We start from the raw sequence: 18,201 nt of genomic DNA on the forward strand, positions 1-18,201 counted from the left end.
ACTGCCATATACATGGTCATTCCACACTGTAGTAAATGGTTGTTTAGCCTGCCTATTTCTTTAAAATTTGTTAACTTTCCCATTAATACAAGATCCCATATCTGCAAAAGCCACATTCCAACTAAGAGTCTAGCAACAGTGAGCTTTGCTACTATTAATAGGTTGGCACTAAGTCTCTTATTTGAGCGATTTTTTCTGCTTCCTTAGTGTAGTTAAGTGTCTGATTATTACTATGTAAATGGCACAGGGAACTTCTACTTATTGGGTGGTATTCATTTGCATTATGGTAAAAGTTGTCTGCAATATGTATTTCTGCCACATGGTAACATTTTATGCTTATTTGCATGAAGCCTTCAACTACAGGTTATATCCAATTAACTTTTACTAAGAGTAGGACATTGAAATTAATACAGTAGATTCAAATTACCTACGTCCATTCATAGCAATGGGTTTAATCTGAGGACCAACATTAGAAAACAGCACCAATGTGGGAGTCATAAAGTCATAGCAGAGGCTTGTAATATTGCAGGGTGCCCCCTGACCTCGGCTGACCAGCACTCCGAGCTTTACAATGTATTGGAATGTATTGACCTTAAATGGAGTTGTGTTTCCTCTGGGCAGTGATGACCTTTTATGGCGATGGGTGTAATAAAAGCCTTGATCGGATGAGGTAACGTGAGACATTGGCAAACGGCCATGCGGCTGGAGAGAACAAAGGAGAATAAATCAGGGGAGAGCAGAGAAAGGAGCTGCTCTTACCATCATGAAAATATTGCTGGCTTTCTGTGTCATTTTTCTATGCTAAGCCATCTCATGACGGCTGGATCTCCGTCACACCAAGGCTCATTCTAGTCAGGCAGCTGAAGATAGAAGGAAGCCATCAGAAATTCTGTGATCATCCCCAGGATGCACAATACCTTTGTAAGCTTCAAGGCTCAAGACCTTACCTAGAATTACACTGATGTAAATTGCTAAACTTCTCTTTATCTAGCTCTTGGACTTTCTCCAGGCCACACACCTTGCCAGCCCTGTTTTGCACCATCCTTGAGTGTTTTCACCTGGCTGGAATGTGTCCTTGAACTCTGATAATGCCTTTTGCTTATCTGGAGGAGAGGGGTGTGTGTATGAACAGACGTGAAGGGAATGCCATCTTCAGCCTAAAAATGGTTCCCCACCTGATCAGGCAGCACAATCTGGAAGTGTTCCCTTTAAAATGCTACAGTTGTATTATCTAACAGCCCAAACCCAAGAAGCGTATTCATACTTTTGCTGCATTTTATTTAGAGAAAGTTCACCCTGCTTCTCTCTCCTATTCAGACACTCACAAGTGATCAAGAAGTACATGCAATATGTATAAAAAACAATGTTTATTATATCTGTCTCATGACCTAAAGCCAGCATACTATATGCCCCAAACTAACATTTTCACTCTCTAGGCAAACAAAAAAGCACATACATATTCCAACATCACTCCAAGCAGGGTCAGTCAAAAATGACTTTGTGAACAAGAAATGGCTAATTTTCTTCACTTTGAAGCCTGCCACCATCGCTGCTGGCAATTGTTGACCACACAGCAACCATCTTCTTTTGAAGTGCAACGTGTATGGACATCTAAGATTCTGCTGCAGGCAGCCAAAATAGGACCCTAAGCATTGTACAAGTATAAGAACTTATAACCCCCAACATTAACATATAAAACATTCATAATTAAAATATGCAAAAACCACACAATTCCATTAAAACAAAGCAATTAAAACAGGAGCCTTGGGTTGTGAGATGAAGGGAACAGTTGTGTGTAAAAAGGTGCATCTTCAGAAACCAGTGGCATGCCAATGCAGATGGGGCCTGTAGAAAAAGAAGATAAATGAGCACTCTGGTTTGGTTTTGTAGTACTGTATGCCTTCCTTCCACATAGCATATTTTTATTGGTTTCATTTATGGATCTCATGCTATGAATAATCTCAAAGCAATTTCACAATACAACAAAAAACATCTATTGCATGGATCCTTCTGCTCATGGGACATATAGGAGCATGGGTTTCATTGCCCAACACGTTGAGCTGATGGGCAACAAGCTTAATGCTCCCTTTGCTTTATGCACCGTTATCTCACCCAAGGCCACTGGAAGAGGCCAGGGATGATTTTCAGACAGTGCCCTAACAACCTGTAGGCACAATAGAGAACCCAAAGTAATGCAAACACCTACTGAGTTTTCTAGCACTCAGAATTAAACTGTTTCAAGCTGGGAATGAGGAATGGGAGAGCCATGCAGCGCTATGGAATTTAGTGGGTCTTCCTTCAAAGCAAGCTCACATAGGGCTTCCAATATATCAACTGCCCTTGGTGCATCCATCCTCCTAGTTTCACTTTTAAGTAATCGCCCCCAACTAGGTTCATCTTAGCGTGTGAAATGGCACCCCAATTAATGCAAGTCCCCTCCCTACATCTAGGGAGGTGCAAAAATTCAATAAAAGCATTTTTTATGGTACTTTTTCAACATTTAGATGTTTGCCGCCCTGAGAGTTGTTAACGAAGTTGCTTGTGCGTTTTCCTTTTAGGTTCCACAATTCTTTTTTTTTTTAAGTGGAGATAGAAAATATGAAGTGTCTACTGATCTCGCGGCAGACGTTCCACTAGTCACCTGTGAACCGGTCGGAAAGCTGCATAGTCCGACGTGCAACAGTGCAAATGTACCCGCATTAGCTCGGAGACCAAATTTCGGGCCTCAATTCCCGGTGGAGGGAAAGAGCCTCCGGAGCCGGCAGCGAGAAAAAGGCGCGTGGCAAGCAACTACACATCCCAGAATCCCTCGCGCCCCAAGCTTGGCTGCCCCAACGGCCAACTGCCGAGGAGCATGCTGGGAGATTTAGTACTTAACCTAAAAGCAGCAAAATCGTAACTTCTTAGGGCAATTTTTTAGCTAAATAAATGTAACCGACAACTTGCTTTTTCCATACAATTTGAAACACCACATCTACCCCCCCTTCTCCCGTTCCCGCTACGTGCCCTCCACCTACCTTGCGCCTGCGAAACTGCAACTTCCTTCCTCCCGTCCTAACTTTTATAAACCTGAGTTTTTAATCATGCTCGATCCGGGGCTACCTCCTCCAACATAACACATAACAAGCCTCTTACGGCTGCGCATTAGCTCTAGTTAAGGGCGGGGCGGAGAAACATGTATGTATCGCTCGAGGAAGTAGTTCTCGCGAGATGCGCGGCATATAAATAGGCCTCGCCGCGCGGTTTCGGCCTTCTAGTCGAGAACACGTAAGTTGTGCCATATTTGTTTTGGGGCTGGGGAGGTTGCTGAATCCGTCGCCATCGAGGGTCTGGGAGCCCGGAGTTTGGGCAATCTCACCGCGATGGGGATTAGGAGCAGTACCCGTCTCATGGGGAGGAAGGGATTTGGGTTTTTTTTTCTTCCTCAGACAGTGATGGGGTTATGGGCAAATCAGAGGCCCAGTTCAACATGGATCAGAAACCTTTTATTAGACTTTAGCATCTCAGAACGTACGTTGAGATTGAGCCTCTCCAGAAGCAAAAAATATATACATTATTGCATTTAGCAGTATATCAAGGGGGAAAGGATTTAGCCATTGAAATGTGCGGCCTGAAGTGGTACTGGCAATCTGTATCTGGCCCCCTTGGTGTTGCTGTTTGATGAATGAGTGAAAAGTTTCATTGTAGCTGATCTGAAAGGAACTAGTTGGGTAGGAGGTGGGAGTTGACTAGCAGAATGACAAAAGTTCATCTCATCCAAGTTGAAATTTGGGGATGGCCTAATTAGAGAAGGGTTTGGGGTTTCTCCCTAATGGGAGTGAAGTTGCTATGGAATGTTGATCATTAGAAGACAGCAAGACTTTGTTTTAAAGGTCTGTGGTAGCCATCATGCTACTTATTCTTGTTTTTCTGATTGTGCAAACTACTTTATGGACTGTGTTGGTGGATTCGGTGGGTTTAACGTGGGATCAAGAAGGTGGGATATAAGTTCATTGACGGGTGTACATCTCCCTCCCCCTTTAAATGGTTCTTATATGTAGTGATTAATTTAACGTTTTGAAAAGAAACCATGAAATGGGAACTACCTGGGAAAATCTAGGGCATCTTAATTTTCTTGGCATTGGTGCTTGTGAATTTTGACACATTTCTGTCACTGCCTAGGGCTGCTGATTCCTAAAATGTGCTTTGGTCAGCATCCTGCATCTACTTTGAAATGTGATCACATCTATATGCTTCCATTTGCTACTTGAGGGTAGAAACAATTTTTCCTACTGTTTTTGTTGCCGTTCCAACACAATATCTGTCACTGTCCATTATGTCATGAGCTTAATGCACTAAAAGGTTTGATGTGTTTTGTTTCTACAGCAAATGGCGGACGACGCCGGTGCTGCGGGAGGGGCAGGGGGAGCTGGAGCAGCTGCAGGTGGAGGAGCTGCTGCCAGGGGAGGCTTCCGAGGAGGCTTTGGCAGTGGAGGCCGAGGGCGTGGAAGAGGCCGTGGCAGGGGACGTGGCCGAGGGCGTGGAGCTCGGGGCAAAGCTGAAGACAAAGAAGTGAGTTCAAGTCACCTTTTTGGTGCCCTACAGGTGTTTAAACTACAACTCCCAGCAGCCTCTTTCCAGCATGGGATGCTCAAGTTTTCTGAGCAAACTTTTAAGAAATGGAAACTTTCCTTAGATGGGCTTGGTTTTAGAGTTGCTAGGGTTTCAAGTATGTCCAGTGCCATGACCAAATTAACTTACTAAATCTGCTTCCTTGGTTTTTCAAAAAAGCTCTGGCAAACAAGGGCTCAGCTCTTAAGTATGCAGGAGAAAATTATGGTAGGGGCGCAGACTACTCCTAGAAAGCAGATGAGAGGTGCTATGTTTGAATGAACTGCAATTTTTAAAAAACAAATCCTTGCAGATAGAAAATTAGCAGAGCTGATAGATTATGTTCAAATAGACGAAAACCTTTCTTCTGTATACCCATTTTTTAACAGCAAATTTAACGTAGCTTTTACGTGGAAAAGATTGACATTGTAGTTAATTTTCTGTTAGGGTGGCTAAGGCTGCAATCAATGTTTCTTGTATATATGGAATAAAGATCAACGTACAATGTTAGAGCAGCTTGAACTGATTGCCTTTCATTCCCCCCCCCTCCAGTGGATTCCAGTCACCAAACTTGGTCGCCTAGTAAAGGACATGAAAATCAAGTCTCTGGAGGAGATTTACCTTTTCTCCCTTCCAATCAAGGTATTTGCTCTATGTTAGGGGGTCTGTAGGGTTTCTCAGGACCGAGAATGATTCACAGTGCTTTTCCATTGGTAAAGTTTACCAAGAGGAGGGGTTTAATTCAGATCATTGCTCTATCTAGTTCAGTATTGTCTCTACACTGAGTGGCAGCAACCATCGAAGGTTAATGCAAGAGGCATTCTCAGACATACCTGGACATTCTGAGGAATGAATCCAGGACCTTCTGCATAAAAGGCAGGTGCTGTCTCTTTTACCCTAAGGAGAAGATGTCAGTTGATGGCTCTCCATGATGGCTGTCTGAAGTAATCTTGTGTTCAGAACTACTGCTATGCTATTGAATATCAGCAGCTGGGGAACAGCAACAGGAGAGGTCTGTTGCCTTAATGCTCTGCTTGTGGGTCTCTGGGGACATCATACATGACAGGGTTGCAAAGGAACAATTGGAGCCTTAAAGTATGCTCCCAATTGTTCCTTGGTAAGCAAGGCTTGCTATTGTTGCTGCTCAGCACTGATCAACTGTTGGGCACTTAAAGCAAGCACTGTAGGGAAATCTTTCCTTTCGGATCACATGGGCAAAGGAAAATACTGCACTTTGTGTCAGATGTTTGACAGCTGAACCTTGCCTACTTGTCACAATGTGGTATGAAAGAAGTCTGGATCTGGCCAACTAGCCAGATCCAGTTCTTCTCCTGAGACATACCCTTGTTTTAACATAGCAAACTTTGTGATTAATTTATGCTTACTGCTAGAGAACTGACCGGTTAATGTTGCCTTCACAGGAGTCTGAAATCATTGACTTTTTCCTGGGCTCATCCCTGAAGGATGAGGTTTTGAAGATCATGCCTGTTCAGAAACAAACCCGGGCTGGTCAGCGCACCAGGTTCAAGGTAACGTTTTGCATCCATATGAATTCCAGAAATTGATCTGTCTATTTTTGCTTGGCCTCAGGCAACTTTTACAGCAAAAATTCACCCCCCAAAAAAATGTTTTCTTGGAGACACATTCAGTCTGGCCCTGAAGTGTGTTAGTTTTGGGCCAGGTTAGGAGCACACTTACCGTTAACAGACCTTGCTCTTTTACATTTATGAATGAACTACTTACCTGTTTGCGTCTGCCTTGCCAAATCTCTGAGCCAATCACATATGATGTAGAGATGCTAGAGAATTGACAGCCAACGGCAGAGGCTGATTGGTAAGAGGCAAAGCCAGAGCAATTAATCCTGCAGAAGGCAGCCTCCTCGAATCATCTCACAGGGTTGGCTAAAATTCGGCTCCCAATTTGTTGCTGGACTAAAATTTGCATAAACATCTGGAGGGCACCAAGTTGAGGAAGGCAGATAAAGAGAAGTGGATGCTAAACAGATGAATTGACATGAACATCCTGCTTTTAGTTGGCATGATCAGGGTGCCTGTGTTCCTCAGGAATGCCTGTTTAACACTGGTATGTTCTGTTGAGGCTTCTGTGCTACGGTTAAGGGATGTGTGGATTTTAGCTGCACCCCTGTTGAGGCTTCTCTTGTCTTCCTTTTCAGGCCTTTGTGGCGATTGGTGACTACAATGGTCACGTTGGTCTTGGGGTCAAGTGCTCCAAGGAAGTTGCCACCGCCATCCGTGGGGCCATCATTCTTGCGAAGCTGTCCATTGTGCCCGTGAGGAGAGGCTACTGGGGGAACAAGATCGGCAAGCCGCACACTGTACCTTGCAAGGTAACATTTGACACTTTGCCAAACCAGGGCTTGGGACTTCAAATTAGGCTTATTGACATTAAAATATCCATGCCAGTTTCTTACTGTGTGAAACTTGTGTTTGTTTAGGTAACAGGTCGGTGTGGCTCCGTACTTGTGCGTCTCATCCCTGCGCCACGTGGTACTGGAATTGTGTCTGCCCCAGTTCCCAAGAAATTGCTGATGATGGCTGGTATTGACGACTGTTACACATCAGCGAGGGGCTGCACTGCCACCTTGGGCAACTTTGGTACGTTTCTATACTTCTCAATTTACTTGGTCCTGTCTTGAGAAATGACAGTGCAGTGTAATAGATTGTGTCACTGTTACAAGCAATTCATGTAAAGGGCAGCAGTAGGCATCATGAGCCATAAGGAAAAGTCTGGCAAGCTGCCAATTTCTCTAGGACTTTTGGTTAAGGGAGATGAGAAATACTTCAGCCTTTGCCAACTTTGTGCCTTCCTGTTGGGACCGTTAGGAGCTGTAGTCTAATACATCTGGAGGGCACCTGGTTGAGGTACAGCTATACTGTGTGTATATGTTTACAGACACACACGCAGCAAGTACTGCCTTTTGGGATGTGTTTTGGTAAAACTCTCTCCGCTCTGCTCAGTTGTACCTGGCCGAAGTGGTGCAACTGTCGTTTTTCGAGAGGGAAAGCAAATGAGTTTGTTTGCACGGCAGTGAGATTCAATGAAATAGTCTCCCTGTTCCTTTTCATACTCAACAACGCAATTATTTTTCCAGTAGCAGCAATGGTTTGGTGCTGCCAGCTCAGTCTTGTGTACGTTGGTGACCATGTATGATCTTTCTTTTTCTGTAGCCAAGGCCACCTTTGATGCCATCTCAAAGACCTATAGTTACCTTACCCCTGATCTGTGGAAAGAGACTGTGTTCACCAAGTCACCTTATCAGGTAAGAGCAGCCTTGAGAGCTGTAGCATGCATTTAAGATGTCTTTGGGAATTAGCTTTATTTCATGAATCTCTGCTCATAGGCAGGGCTGGGGGTACATTATTAATCATGAATCCATATAAGAACCAGCATTTCAATTCTTTTGAGGGCTGTATTTAACAGAATATAGCTGCCGCCATCAGGTCAAGCTGCAGTTAGCAGGTTTGACCCACTTCAAAAGATTACCTGGGGTGAATGAGGTTCAGAAACAATTCGTATGTTCATGGTCTCTTTGCCTTTCCCTGCAGGAGTTCACTGATCATCTTGCAAAGACTCATGCTACCAGAGTGTCTGTGCAGAGAACCCAAGCAGCTGCTGTGGCAACTACCTAAAAGATGTACTTTAAAATAAAGTGACCAAGAGTTTTTAAACCAGTCTCGCAAATCGTGTGTAGTGTTTGTTGTTGGATGGGTTATAGGGAAATAAAAGAACATAAAAGTGTGGCTGCTGGATCAGGCCAAAGGAGCTCATCTAGTCCAGCATCCTGTTCTTATAGAAGCCAACCAGAAGCCATAATTGCAAGCTTCCCAAGCAGAACCTGGGCACAATAATACTTTTCCTAAGAAGTGGCATTCAGAGGCATCCTGTCTTTAGTGAAGATAGAACATTGCCATTAGTAGCTTTATCTTCCTTGAATGTCTGCTTTTTTAATTATAGTGCTATCAAGTGCCCAGTATAGGTTGGATCTAGCATATGACATTGATATTTTAGGAGCTCTTGAGCAGCATTAAAGGGGATTTACTGCCTTACAGGATTGTATCCTAGCATTAGTCCTGCTCTGAGTAGACTGTTGAAATTAATGGACCTAACTAGCCGGTCCATTCATTTCAGTGGCTGAGCAAGACTGTTTGGTAACCCACAGCTTTTCTGGGGGTAGGATTTCCTCATGTAGCTATAGCCATTGGAAAAAAGGATATTGCCACCCTTTGTAAGACACAGGCCCATTTGGATTTTTGAACAAGTGCTGTGTGGGGGGGTGCTCAGAAAGACTTGTTGCCTCAGTCTGTCTTGAGAGAATGGAGTGCAACTCTGGGGGTGAAGTCAAACCACTGGGGAGTCACAGTGCCTGCTGTGGCTGTAGAGAAACTGCTGCCTACCACATTTTTGCTGTGTTAACACACGAGTGACCTCTGCAGGGTGCAAGCCTGGGTAGGGTTTATGGAGGTCCTGGGCTGCACAGATGGCAGTGCTCCCCCTCAGCCTCACTGATGTGGTCAAAAGGAAAGCGGAGCAATACATTTGGCACCAGGTTGGCTGCAGGAGTTGGAAGGTGGTGTCCAACCAGCTTTTAAATTCCAGTCTGTTTTAATGTAGGGTTTAACGCTCAGTCTTCTCCAGGCCATGGGGTATGGGTTATCCCTTGGTGGTGGAGGAATGTCTTTTTTTTCTAGATCAACATTTACTAACTGGAGTTTGTAGAACTATGTACAGGATCTTAAAAGCCACAGTACGTTAACTTGCAGAGAGCTACAAACTCAAAGAGCAGTAATTTAATAGCCAACCTGGTACCCTGCTGGTGTTTGGCCCACAACTCCCATAACCCCCACCCCGAAGGCTTTTTTGCAAAGGCTGCAAATGGCTTAATAATGGAAGACACTTTAAACAATTGCATCAAAGCTGGATCCAGCGATCTACCTTACCCATTTTTACTCTATTTTAGTTTTAAAAAATTACAAATGGCATAATCGCCATCATTCCTAACCTACAAGAGCAGTCCAGTGCTCTGACCATTTGGACTGACCAGAACTACACTGCCCAATAAATAATAATTTTCTTTATACCCCGCCCATCTGGCTGGATTTCCCCAGCCACTCTGGGCGGCTACCAACAAAATAGTTAAAATACATTAAAACATCAGTCATTAAAAACTTTCCTGAACAGGGCTGCCTTCAGGTGTCTTCTAAAAGTCAGTTTATTTCCTTGACATCTGATGGGTGGGCGTTCCATAGGGCAAGTGCCACAACTGAGAAGACCCTCTGCCTGGTTCCCATAAGACAAGACTATAGTTGGGTTTACTAAAGAAAAAACAAATTGCAGTTACTGGGAAAGTAACATATCTAAGCTGGTGCTTTCACAGTAGACTACATAAAATTCTCTTGAAGTGTGTGCTGTGGAAGTACAGCTCTTAAACCCTTTACATACATATACAGTATGTGGTTAGCCAGGCACCTAGAAAAGCAACTTATGTACCAGCCACTTGCGTCAGTGACTTGTAAAGGCAATTTTTAGTTTCTAGCCATAATTCAAGAAGGCAAACCCATCCTGCCATTTTTCAACCCTCTCCACTAGTTTCCTCTTAATCCCATTTCTCCTTCCTGTTGTGTTTACAAAGCAAAGACAATCTTAGCATTTACAGCTTTATTTTCTTCCCACTATACATTCTCAGTCTGCCTTGTATATGTTTACAGTAGTTCTGAGAGAACAGCACAGATTATGCTTGATTTACCATCCATACAGTGTCTAATCTGCAGACACACACGCTAGTTTGTCTGTTTGGAGCGCAAATCCCAGGCCAAAGTGACCAGAACACTTAATGTGCCTCAGCTGCTGCCTTGGCCTCCTTCCTTTCTTTAATCATCCGGTGCTTCTGCTTCATTAAGCATTTGCGAGCAGTTCCCAGGCCACCAAGTTCTCCATCTAGGATGACAGTGGAGAACAATCATGATCTGAGAGAAAAGGGGCGACTTCCACTGCAGAATTACATATTAAGCATGCTAACTTGCCATCAAAAAAGTAAACAGTTCATTTTATTTGTATACCACTTTTCTGCCCCCCCCAAATCACATCAAAGGAACTTAACAACAAAGAAAACAAGAATGCATTTTGAAACCAAACAGTGCAAAAACAACATAGCAAAATAAAATGCTGCACTGAATGGTAGTCTAGTATCAGAACATTAGGCCTGCTGCTCAGAGCAAGTTCCACTGTCATTTACTTTAAGATTGGTGCTTTACTTGTCTCTTTCTGCCCTCTGCCTTTCTCTGTCCTGCACAGAGGTGAATGCAGGAGTCTTGACTACTACTACTGTCAAGCTGAGCTTTGGGGGATTTTTGTATGTGTATACACATAGCCAAAACACGACTCATAAGGAAAGAACCTTTGCTCCTCTGCAGGACAGGAGCTCATCCAGGCCTCCCTAGGTCTTGAAGCCACTTGGAAAGCAGCAAAATATGCCTCCTACCAGAAGCTCAACTCTCAATTCTACCAACATGGCCCATGTGAATTGTAGCCTAAGCACATCTGGGAGGAACCAGGGAGGCAAGGCTGCCCCAAGTGCTGATGTGGACTTCCATACCAGCTTCCCAATCCCACCTGCGTGAGCTCAGGATGGAACATAGCCTTTAAGTCAGATTGTTTTCACAGTGGAATGTAAATTTGAAATAATCCCAATATACTAATAGACTCACATCTGTCGTCATAGGCCTTGGTCACCTCTTTGAAGTGCTGTAACTCTGCTGCACAGTTCTCCAAATAACTGGGTCCTTCCCGCTGCTTGCAAGCACCCATTCTCTCCTGGATGATCCTCACAATTTGTCTATCAACTAGCCTGTGGGAGTGGAAAGAGAGAGATACAAACACTTGAAGAATGCAATAATACAGACTTTACCTAAGTCCCTGGATTGAAATTCTGTACAGAAAATTACACCAAGTCCATATGACACATCAAAAACACATAATGCAAGCAGTTCAACAAGATTATTTTATCTTATTTTAATTGTCCCACAAACCCCTCCATAGTCCGCTCCACTTCCCAGCCTCCCTCCCAATCTAATATGCAGCCACATTCCTGCTTCCAACTTTCCTTTTTTTAATTCTATTGTTCTCAAGTCTCCTCCTCTCTGTAACAAGCCCACTCTTGCTCCCTTCCTACCCCTTATGTCCGGAACTGCCTCCCAGTTCTTTGGCAGGGCTTGCCCTGTAATTTATTTCAAGCTCCTCTTCACAACTCAAATTTTCCATGTGGACTTTAGAACCAATACGCAAAGGTGGATTCAGGGCAGCACAATTGGTTTCCCTGCACAGAGAGCAGGGGCCAAGGGGCTGCCTTCCTGCTTCCTTCCCAAAGCCTAGTGAATGCTGAGCTTTGGGAAGGAAGCATGAGGGCTCTGACAGGGTCCTATAGTCCTTCCTCCTTCTCAGAAACTAGTTAGCATTTGCCTAGCTTTGAGAACTTGGAAGGAGGGACTTTAGGATCCTGCGAGAGCTTCACACCTACTTCCCAAAGCCTGGCACCTCCCTTACCCAGCGTAGTGAAGGCGGATTTGGGTTGGGGGGATGGCAGCGTCAAATTTTGGCCCTGCACAGGGCACCATATTACCAAGGCCCACCCCTGCACTAGGCCAGACTTTGCTAACATGGTGCCCTCCAGATGTTTTGGACTGCAAAGATCACTGATGGTGGGAGTTGGTTAGGATGTCTGGGTTTGTTGGAAGCTGAAGTACAATCACATCTGGTGGCCACAAATTAGCCTCCTTTGATCTAGGGAAAGCAAAAACATCAGTCTTGAGGGGAATAATTTCTCAGCCTATTCCTGCCTCCACAACTGTCTTCTGCAGGAGTGGAGAATCTTTTCAGGTTGAAGGCCACATTCTCTTCTTTTTTTTTTTTTATAGCTTTTTATTGAAGTTTTACAGAAAAGAAAAATAGAAATTCACAGAATAAAAAAACCCTAGATTACAAAAAAAAGAAAGAAACACCAAAAATACAAAAAAAGCACAACTAATTAAGAAAAATTAAATTTAAACATAGAAGAGTTAAAACCAATCCATTTTTCCAATAACCTCAATTTCAAATGCTTATGTTCTTGACCTCCTCGCACCTCCCCCCTTTTGTATTCCCATTCAAATATTTAATTCAGCAAATTCTTACCCTTTTTCAAATGTTAAACTTTATACCATAACATATACTATATCCATATTTTCAAGCATGTCAATACCTTTTTTTGCATAATCTTATTAACTTTTATCACTAATTACCACTTATTGCCAATCCAAGCACAGTTTTAGCATTCGTTAATTTTATAGTATTTCTGAAGATAGTCTTTGAATTTCTTCCAGTCTTCTTCCACCAACTCTTCTCCCAGGTCTCGGATTCTGCCAGTCATTTCCGCCAGTTCCATATACTCTATCAACTTCATCTGCCACTCTTCCAGGGTGGGTAGCTCTTGTGTCTTCCAATACTTTGCGATGAGAATTCTTGCCGCTGTTGTTGCGTACATAAAGAAATTTCTGTCTTTCTTTGGCACCAATTGGCCCACCATGCCCAAGAGAAAGGCCTCTGGCTTCTTAAGGAATGTATATTTAAATATTTTTTTCATTTCATTATATATCATCTCCCAGAAAGCCTTAATCTTTGGGCATGTCCACCAAAGGTGAAAGAATGTTCCTTCACTTTCTTTACACTTCCAACATTTATTGTCAGGCAAGTGGTAGATTTTTGCAAGCTTGACTGGTGTCATGTACCACCTGTATATCATTTTCATAATATTCTCTCTTAGGGCATTACATGCCGTAAATTTCATACCTGTGGTCCACAACCATTCCCAGTCAGCAAACATGATGTTATGACCAACATCTTGTGCCCATTTAATCATAGCAGATTTAACTGTTTCATCCTGCGTATTCCATTTTAGCAGCAAGTTATACATTCTTGAGAGTGTTTTAGTTTTGGATTCTAACAACTCAGTTTCCAATTTAGATTTTTCCACCTGGAAGCCTATTTTTTTATCCAAGTTATAGGCTTCTCTTATTTGAAAATAGTGCAGCCAATCTCGCACCTTATCTTTCAATTTCTCAAAACTCTGCAGTTTCAGTTTATCTCCTTCTTGTTCCAATATTTCCCAATATTTCGGCCATTTGGCCTCCATATTGGACTTTTTCAATGCCTTTGCTTCCATTGGTGACAACCACCTTGGGGTTTTATTCTCCAGTAAGTCTTTATATCTTGACCAGACATTAAACAATGCTTTCCTGACAATATGATTTTTAAATGCCTTATGAGCTTTAACCTTGTCGTACCACAAATATGGATGCCACCCAAAAACATTGTTAAAACCTTCTAAATCCAAAATGTCTGTGTTTTCAAGAAGCAGCCATTCTTTCAGCCAACAAAATGCAGCCGATTCATAATAAAGTTTCAGGTCTGGCAGGGCAAAACCACCTCTTTCTTTAACATCAGTTAGTATTTTAAATTTTATTCTGGGCTTCTTGCCCTGCCAGACAAATCTAGAAATATCTCTCTGCCACTTCTTGAAACAGTCCATCTTGTCCAAAATTTGCAAAGATTGAAACAGAAATAACATCCTTGGCAATACATTCATCTTTATAGCCGCAATTCTACCCAACAAGGAAAGCTTCAAGTTTGACCATATCTCTAGATCTTTCTTCACTTCTAACCAACATTTCTCATAGTTATCTTTAAATAAGTTTAGGTTCTTAGCTGTCATATTAACCCCCAAATATTTAACTTTCTTTACTATTGTTAGGCCTGTCTCCTGAAGGCCACATTCTCTTCTGGGCAAACATCTTAAGGGCCACATGCCGATAGACTGTGGGGCCAGAGACAAAAATGGGCAGAGCAATGAATGCAAATTTTTACTTTTGAATGGTAGGCTAGTTGCTACACACAATCATAAACCTCTCTAGCCAGGAAAGCAGGAGGCATTATCAGAGGTCAAGAACACTGTCCAGCCAAGCAGAAACACTGAAGGAGATTGCAGAACAGGGTTAAAAAGGGAGTGGTGGCCAGGGGAGAGAGTCCTGAGGGCCAGAAAGAGAAGATTGGACAGCTGCATTTGGCCTCAGGGCCCAAGGTTTCCTGCTCCTGGCCTGCTGCAAGCTTCTTATGGCAGGGACCCAAGCTCTACATACACTGATGGTACTGTCTAACCAACAATCCTTACTTCTATCCTGAAAGTCAAATAACAATACTGCAAACCATTCAGTCCTTAGAAGACTGTAGGCAACATCCTCCCAACCCTGCATAGAACAAAACATTTGGCAGGAGACCCGAACTGCAATCCTACCCACCCTCCGAAAAAGAGAAGACGTACTTATCTCTCTTCCACTGCATCTCTGCTTCATAGTAACATACGTAGTCGTCCTCCAAGCACTCTGTATAGTCCGGCACACGGCGGAAGTTCCGGTGATAGTAATAAAACTTGTTCTTTGCATGCTGGCGCTCTATCCATTCTGCAGGAGTGAAATGTCCAGAGATGCTTTTCAAGATTCAAACGAAAGAGGTCTTTTAAGCAATACGAAGCCAAGACAGAGTCAACTCGTGGAAAATTATGCCTTGCAGGGAGCTCTCATAAGAGAAGTCTTCCTGCTGAACTACAAATCCCATAATCCTTGACCACTGACAGTACAGGCTGGGGATGATGGAGGGTGTTTTCCCAAAACATTTAGGCCGGGGCTCAAGGTTGGGGAGGATGAATTGAAGAAAATCTACCCCTCTTCCAACCTGCACTCCACTTATCCAAGAGCTGGGGAAGATAAGCCTCTCCAGCAGCGGTTCTCAATCTGTGGGTCCCCAGATGTTGTTGGACTACAACTCCCATCATCCCTGAGCTCTGGCCTTGCTAGCTAGGGGTGATGGGAGTTGTAGTCCAACAACATCTGGGGACCCACAGGTTGAAAAAGGCTGTGTCTCTAGGATGCTGACTGAAGCTAATGGGTGTCCAACAACATCCGGAGGACCATTGGTTCCCCACCCCAGACTTCAACATCATCCAGCCTCCTTCTACTCAACTCAGCCCCTTCTCCACTTGCAAAACCTCCCTAGCATTTGGCTTCTCCCCTGTTCTAGCCCTGCAGCTTTCTCTTGGTCCCTCCCCTGCATTCTAGCACCATCCCAGCCCTTCCAAACTTATAGACCAGTGTTTTACAGACTAGGGCCTCTAGCATTTTTTTTGGACTACAATCCCCATCATCCCTGACCACTGGTCCTGCTAGCTTGGGATGATGGGAGTTGTAGTCCGAAATCAGATGGAGAACCAAGTTTGGGAAACCCTGTTCTATACCATCACCAGGGGTTCTAGCCTCTCCCATTGTAGGCCTTCGCTGTAGCCCAGGTCCAACCCTGCAATGCACACACTCATATAACCCCCCCAGCACCCCTATTTTCCCCCCTCCTGCCTTGTAGGAGCCCACAGCCTTGTGGCCCTTCCTATGCATTCTAGCCCTCAACCCTTACCTCATAGCCACACCCCTTGGTTCCTGGCCCCGCCCCAGCCCTTCACTCCATTCCTGATTGTAGTCCCCGCCCCACTCTAACTCCACCCCCTAGTTCCTAGCCCCACCCCACACTTCCACCCCTTGTTCTTATAGCCCCGCCCCCAGACTCCTGGCCCCGCCCCCAGCGCTTCCCTCCCTCCCCATTGTCTAACTCCGCCCTTTGGCTCCTGGCCCCGCCCCTTCTCACCCCTCCAGGCTGTGACCGGCGCGTCGACCACGACTCGAAATATCTGGTCTACCAGGTACAGCGGGTTGGTGAGCTCCGTCTTAGGGGTGCGAGAAGGCGGCGCGCGGTACACATCTCGGTCCGGCTCTTCGGGCATCGCTGCAGCCTTTGCGCGAGCTAAGCGATGCGGACAAAATGGCGGCCTCCTTAGCAGAGGGACTGGGTCAGGTTAAGGAAAAGAAGAGCGCATGCGCAGCCACTCGTGCCGCACGCGCTGCGTGATGGGAGGCGCAGTTTGTAAATATTGGCTTTAAGAGGTTCGAAAGGGTGCAATGCGCATGCGCTTACTAATGGTTTTGTTTTAAAAAAAATCTTCCGGTGACTGCTGGGATATGTAGTTCTCTGTCTGCAAGGTCTCGTTCTGAAGTTTTCTTCCCCACTGTGGGTCTCATAAGCCCGATAGGAGCTGCACCCGTTGAATTTCCAGTTGTTCAGAAGCTAATGGTCATAAGAGACTGTTAAAATAAACTGGCAACCTTATGGTTTGGTAGTTAGTGGCAGAAAAGGACACGGCAGACCAGGTTTCAAATCCCCACACAGCCTTGAAGGGCACTGGTGACCTTGAGCCAAGCTGTGTTGCACCTCCCTACCTTTCCACCTCACAGGATTAAATAGAGAGGGAGAACCACATATGCCACCTTGAATTCCCTTTACAGGAAAGCTGGATACACATATTATATTTGATTATAATAAATTTAATAATAGTGCCTTTGTCATATTTATATGCCACCTACACAAAGCTTAACTTTGTAAAGCAGCTCTAAAGAGACAACATGGTGAATGGGCTGGATGAAGAACATGAGAGACTAGGGTTCAAATTCCTTACTGCGTCACTTTCAGCCAGTCAGTGTCCCTCCTTTGCTCACAGGGTTGCTATGATAAGAGCTCTTTGGATGAAATAAAGCAGGATTCAAATATAATAAGGGGGGGGGAATAACATCCCCCAAAAGAATCCTGGGAACTGTAGTTTGCTCCTCACTGAGCGACAGTTCCCAGCACCCTTAACAAAATACAGTTCCCACGATTCTTTGGGTGGATACCATGTGGTTTAAACATAGGGTTAAACCACGTGGTTTAAGGGTTGCCACCTTTTCCCTGGCTCTGATTCTGTGCTTTAATATTAATTCTGTTATAATTTCCTTATAAAGCATTTTGCTTTTTCACCCCAACAGATTATGCCATAGTGTCCCATGCCTGGAAGGTGGTGTAACAGTTTCATTTGATCTCTTCATCCACTGAAAAGCCACTTGTCCACAAAATCATTATCATGGTCCAGACATCTCAATTCTTAAACTGGTTTGGTCAACTCTGCATTGTTCCAGACATAGTTATACCATTCTTGCATTGTAGGTCCATCATCATCCTTCCAATGTTTTGCTACTACTTGTCTTGCAGTTACTAATAAAAAGGTGTATATCTAAATGGTTTGGTTTGGTTTTGTCAGAAATACTCAATAATTCCAGGGGGTTTTGCTGTTGTTTTAAACAATAAGGTGCCCAGCTAATTTGCTACACTCCGCCAACACCTTATTCCAACATACTTGAATCATGGGTCAACTCCACCACATATGGGAGAACATTCCCAAAGAATGTTTCCCAAAGTTCTTTAAGTTAACTTTTGAGGTATACAGCACCATGTGTGTAACCTGTTAATTGTCTTTTCCTGAAGCTTTACCAATACATATTTCAGTGGACTTCTATGTCATAAGGAGTCTCAGTGTACTTGAGATATAGTTTCTCCTAAGAATGTAAGAAGTGCCCAGCTATTGGATCAGACCGATGGCCCATCTAGTCCAGTATCCTGTTCTCATGGTGGCCAACCAGGTGCCTCTTC

General features: G+C 44.0%; 2 protein-coding genes, 1 long non-coding RNA gene and 1 other non-coding gene across 4 annotated transcripts; 1 reads left to right on the forward strand and 3 right to left on the reverse strand.

Moving 5' to 3' along the window:
* Positions 1-1,348: 1,348 nt before the first annotated feature.
* LOC128401637 (uncharacterized) lies at positions 1,349-3,380 on the reverse strand. Its single transcript, XR_008327497.1, has 2 exons — positions 3,018-3,380; positions 1,349-1,845 (listed from the first exon to the last, which is right to left on the reverse strand). It is a non-coding gene; the product is annotated as an uncharacterized LOC128401637 (long non-coding RNA).
* On the reverse strand, positions 2,022-2,153 carry LOC128402241 (small nucleolar RNA ACA64). The gene has a single exon (XR_008327639.1). It is a non-coding gene; the product is annotated as a small nucleolar RNA ACA64 (small nucleolar RNA).
* Positions 3,381-4,341: 961 nt separating the features above from the next.
* Positions 4,342-8,292, forward strand: RPS2 (ribosomal protein S2). The gene is made up of 7 exons (XM_053364931.1): positions 4,342-4,551; positions 5,143-5,232; positions 6,012-6,119; positions 6,764-6,937; positions 7,046-7,205; positions 7,779-7,870; positions 8,157-8,292. Exons 1-7 carry the CDS (start codon positions 4,369-4,371, stop codon positions 8,238-8,240), a joined length of 891 nt encoding a protein of 296 aa, XP_053220906.1. The 5' UTR covers positions 4,342-4,368; the 3' UTR covers positions 8,241-8,292.
* Positions 8,293-10,251: 1,959 nt separating this feature from the next.
* Positions 10,252-16,545, reverse strand: NDUFB10 (NADH:ubiquinone oxidoreductase subunit B10). Its single transcript, XM_053365016.1, has 4 exons — positions 16,330-16,545; positions 14,960-15,098; positions 11,316-11,455; positions 10,252-10,545 (listed from the first exon to the last, which is right to left on the reverse strand). The coding sequence occupies exons 1-4, from the start codon at positions 16,463-16,465 to the stop codon at positions 10,439-10,441; spliced, it is 522 nt and encodes a 173-aa protein (XP_053220991.1). The 5' UTR covers positions 16,466-16,545; the 3' UTR covers positions 10,252-10,438.
* Between the last annotated feature and the right edge of the window lie 1,656 nt (positions 16,546-18,201).

This window comes from Podarcis raffonei, chromosome 14 (assembly GCF_027172205.1).
Source record: "Podarcis raffonei isolate rPodRaf1 chromosome 14, rPodRaf1.pri, whole genome shotgun sequence".
Lineage (NCBI taxonomy): Eukaryota > Metazoa > Chordata > Lepidosauria > Squamata > Lacertidae > Podarcis > Podarcis raffonei.

Coding starts and splice junctions, on each gene's coding strand:
- RPS2 (XM_053364931.1), top strand. CDS start 4,369: ATGGCGGACGACGCCGGTGCTGCGGGAGGGGCAGGGGGAGCTGGAGCA. Junction 4,552..5,142: donor GCAAAGCTGAAGACAAAGAA/GTGAGTTCAAGT, acceptor CCCCCCCTCCAG/TGGATTCCAGTCACCAAACT. Junction 7,871..8,156: donor TCACCAAGTCACCTTATCAG/GTAAGAGCAGCC, acceptor CTTTCCCTGCAG/GAGTTCACTGATCATCTTGC.
- NDUFB10 (XM_053365016.1), bottom strand. CDS start 16,465: ATGCCCGAAGAGCCGGACCGAGATGTGTACCGCGCGCCGCCTTCTCGC. Junction 11,456..14,959: donor ATGCAGTGGAAGAGAGATAA/GTACGTCTTCTC, acceptor CCACTCCCACAG/GCTAGTTGATAGACAAATTG. Junction 10,546..11,315: donor CAAGGCCTATGACGACAGAT/GTGAGTCTATTA, acceptor CTGTCATCCTAG/ATGGAGAACTTGGTGGCCTG.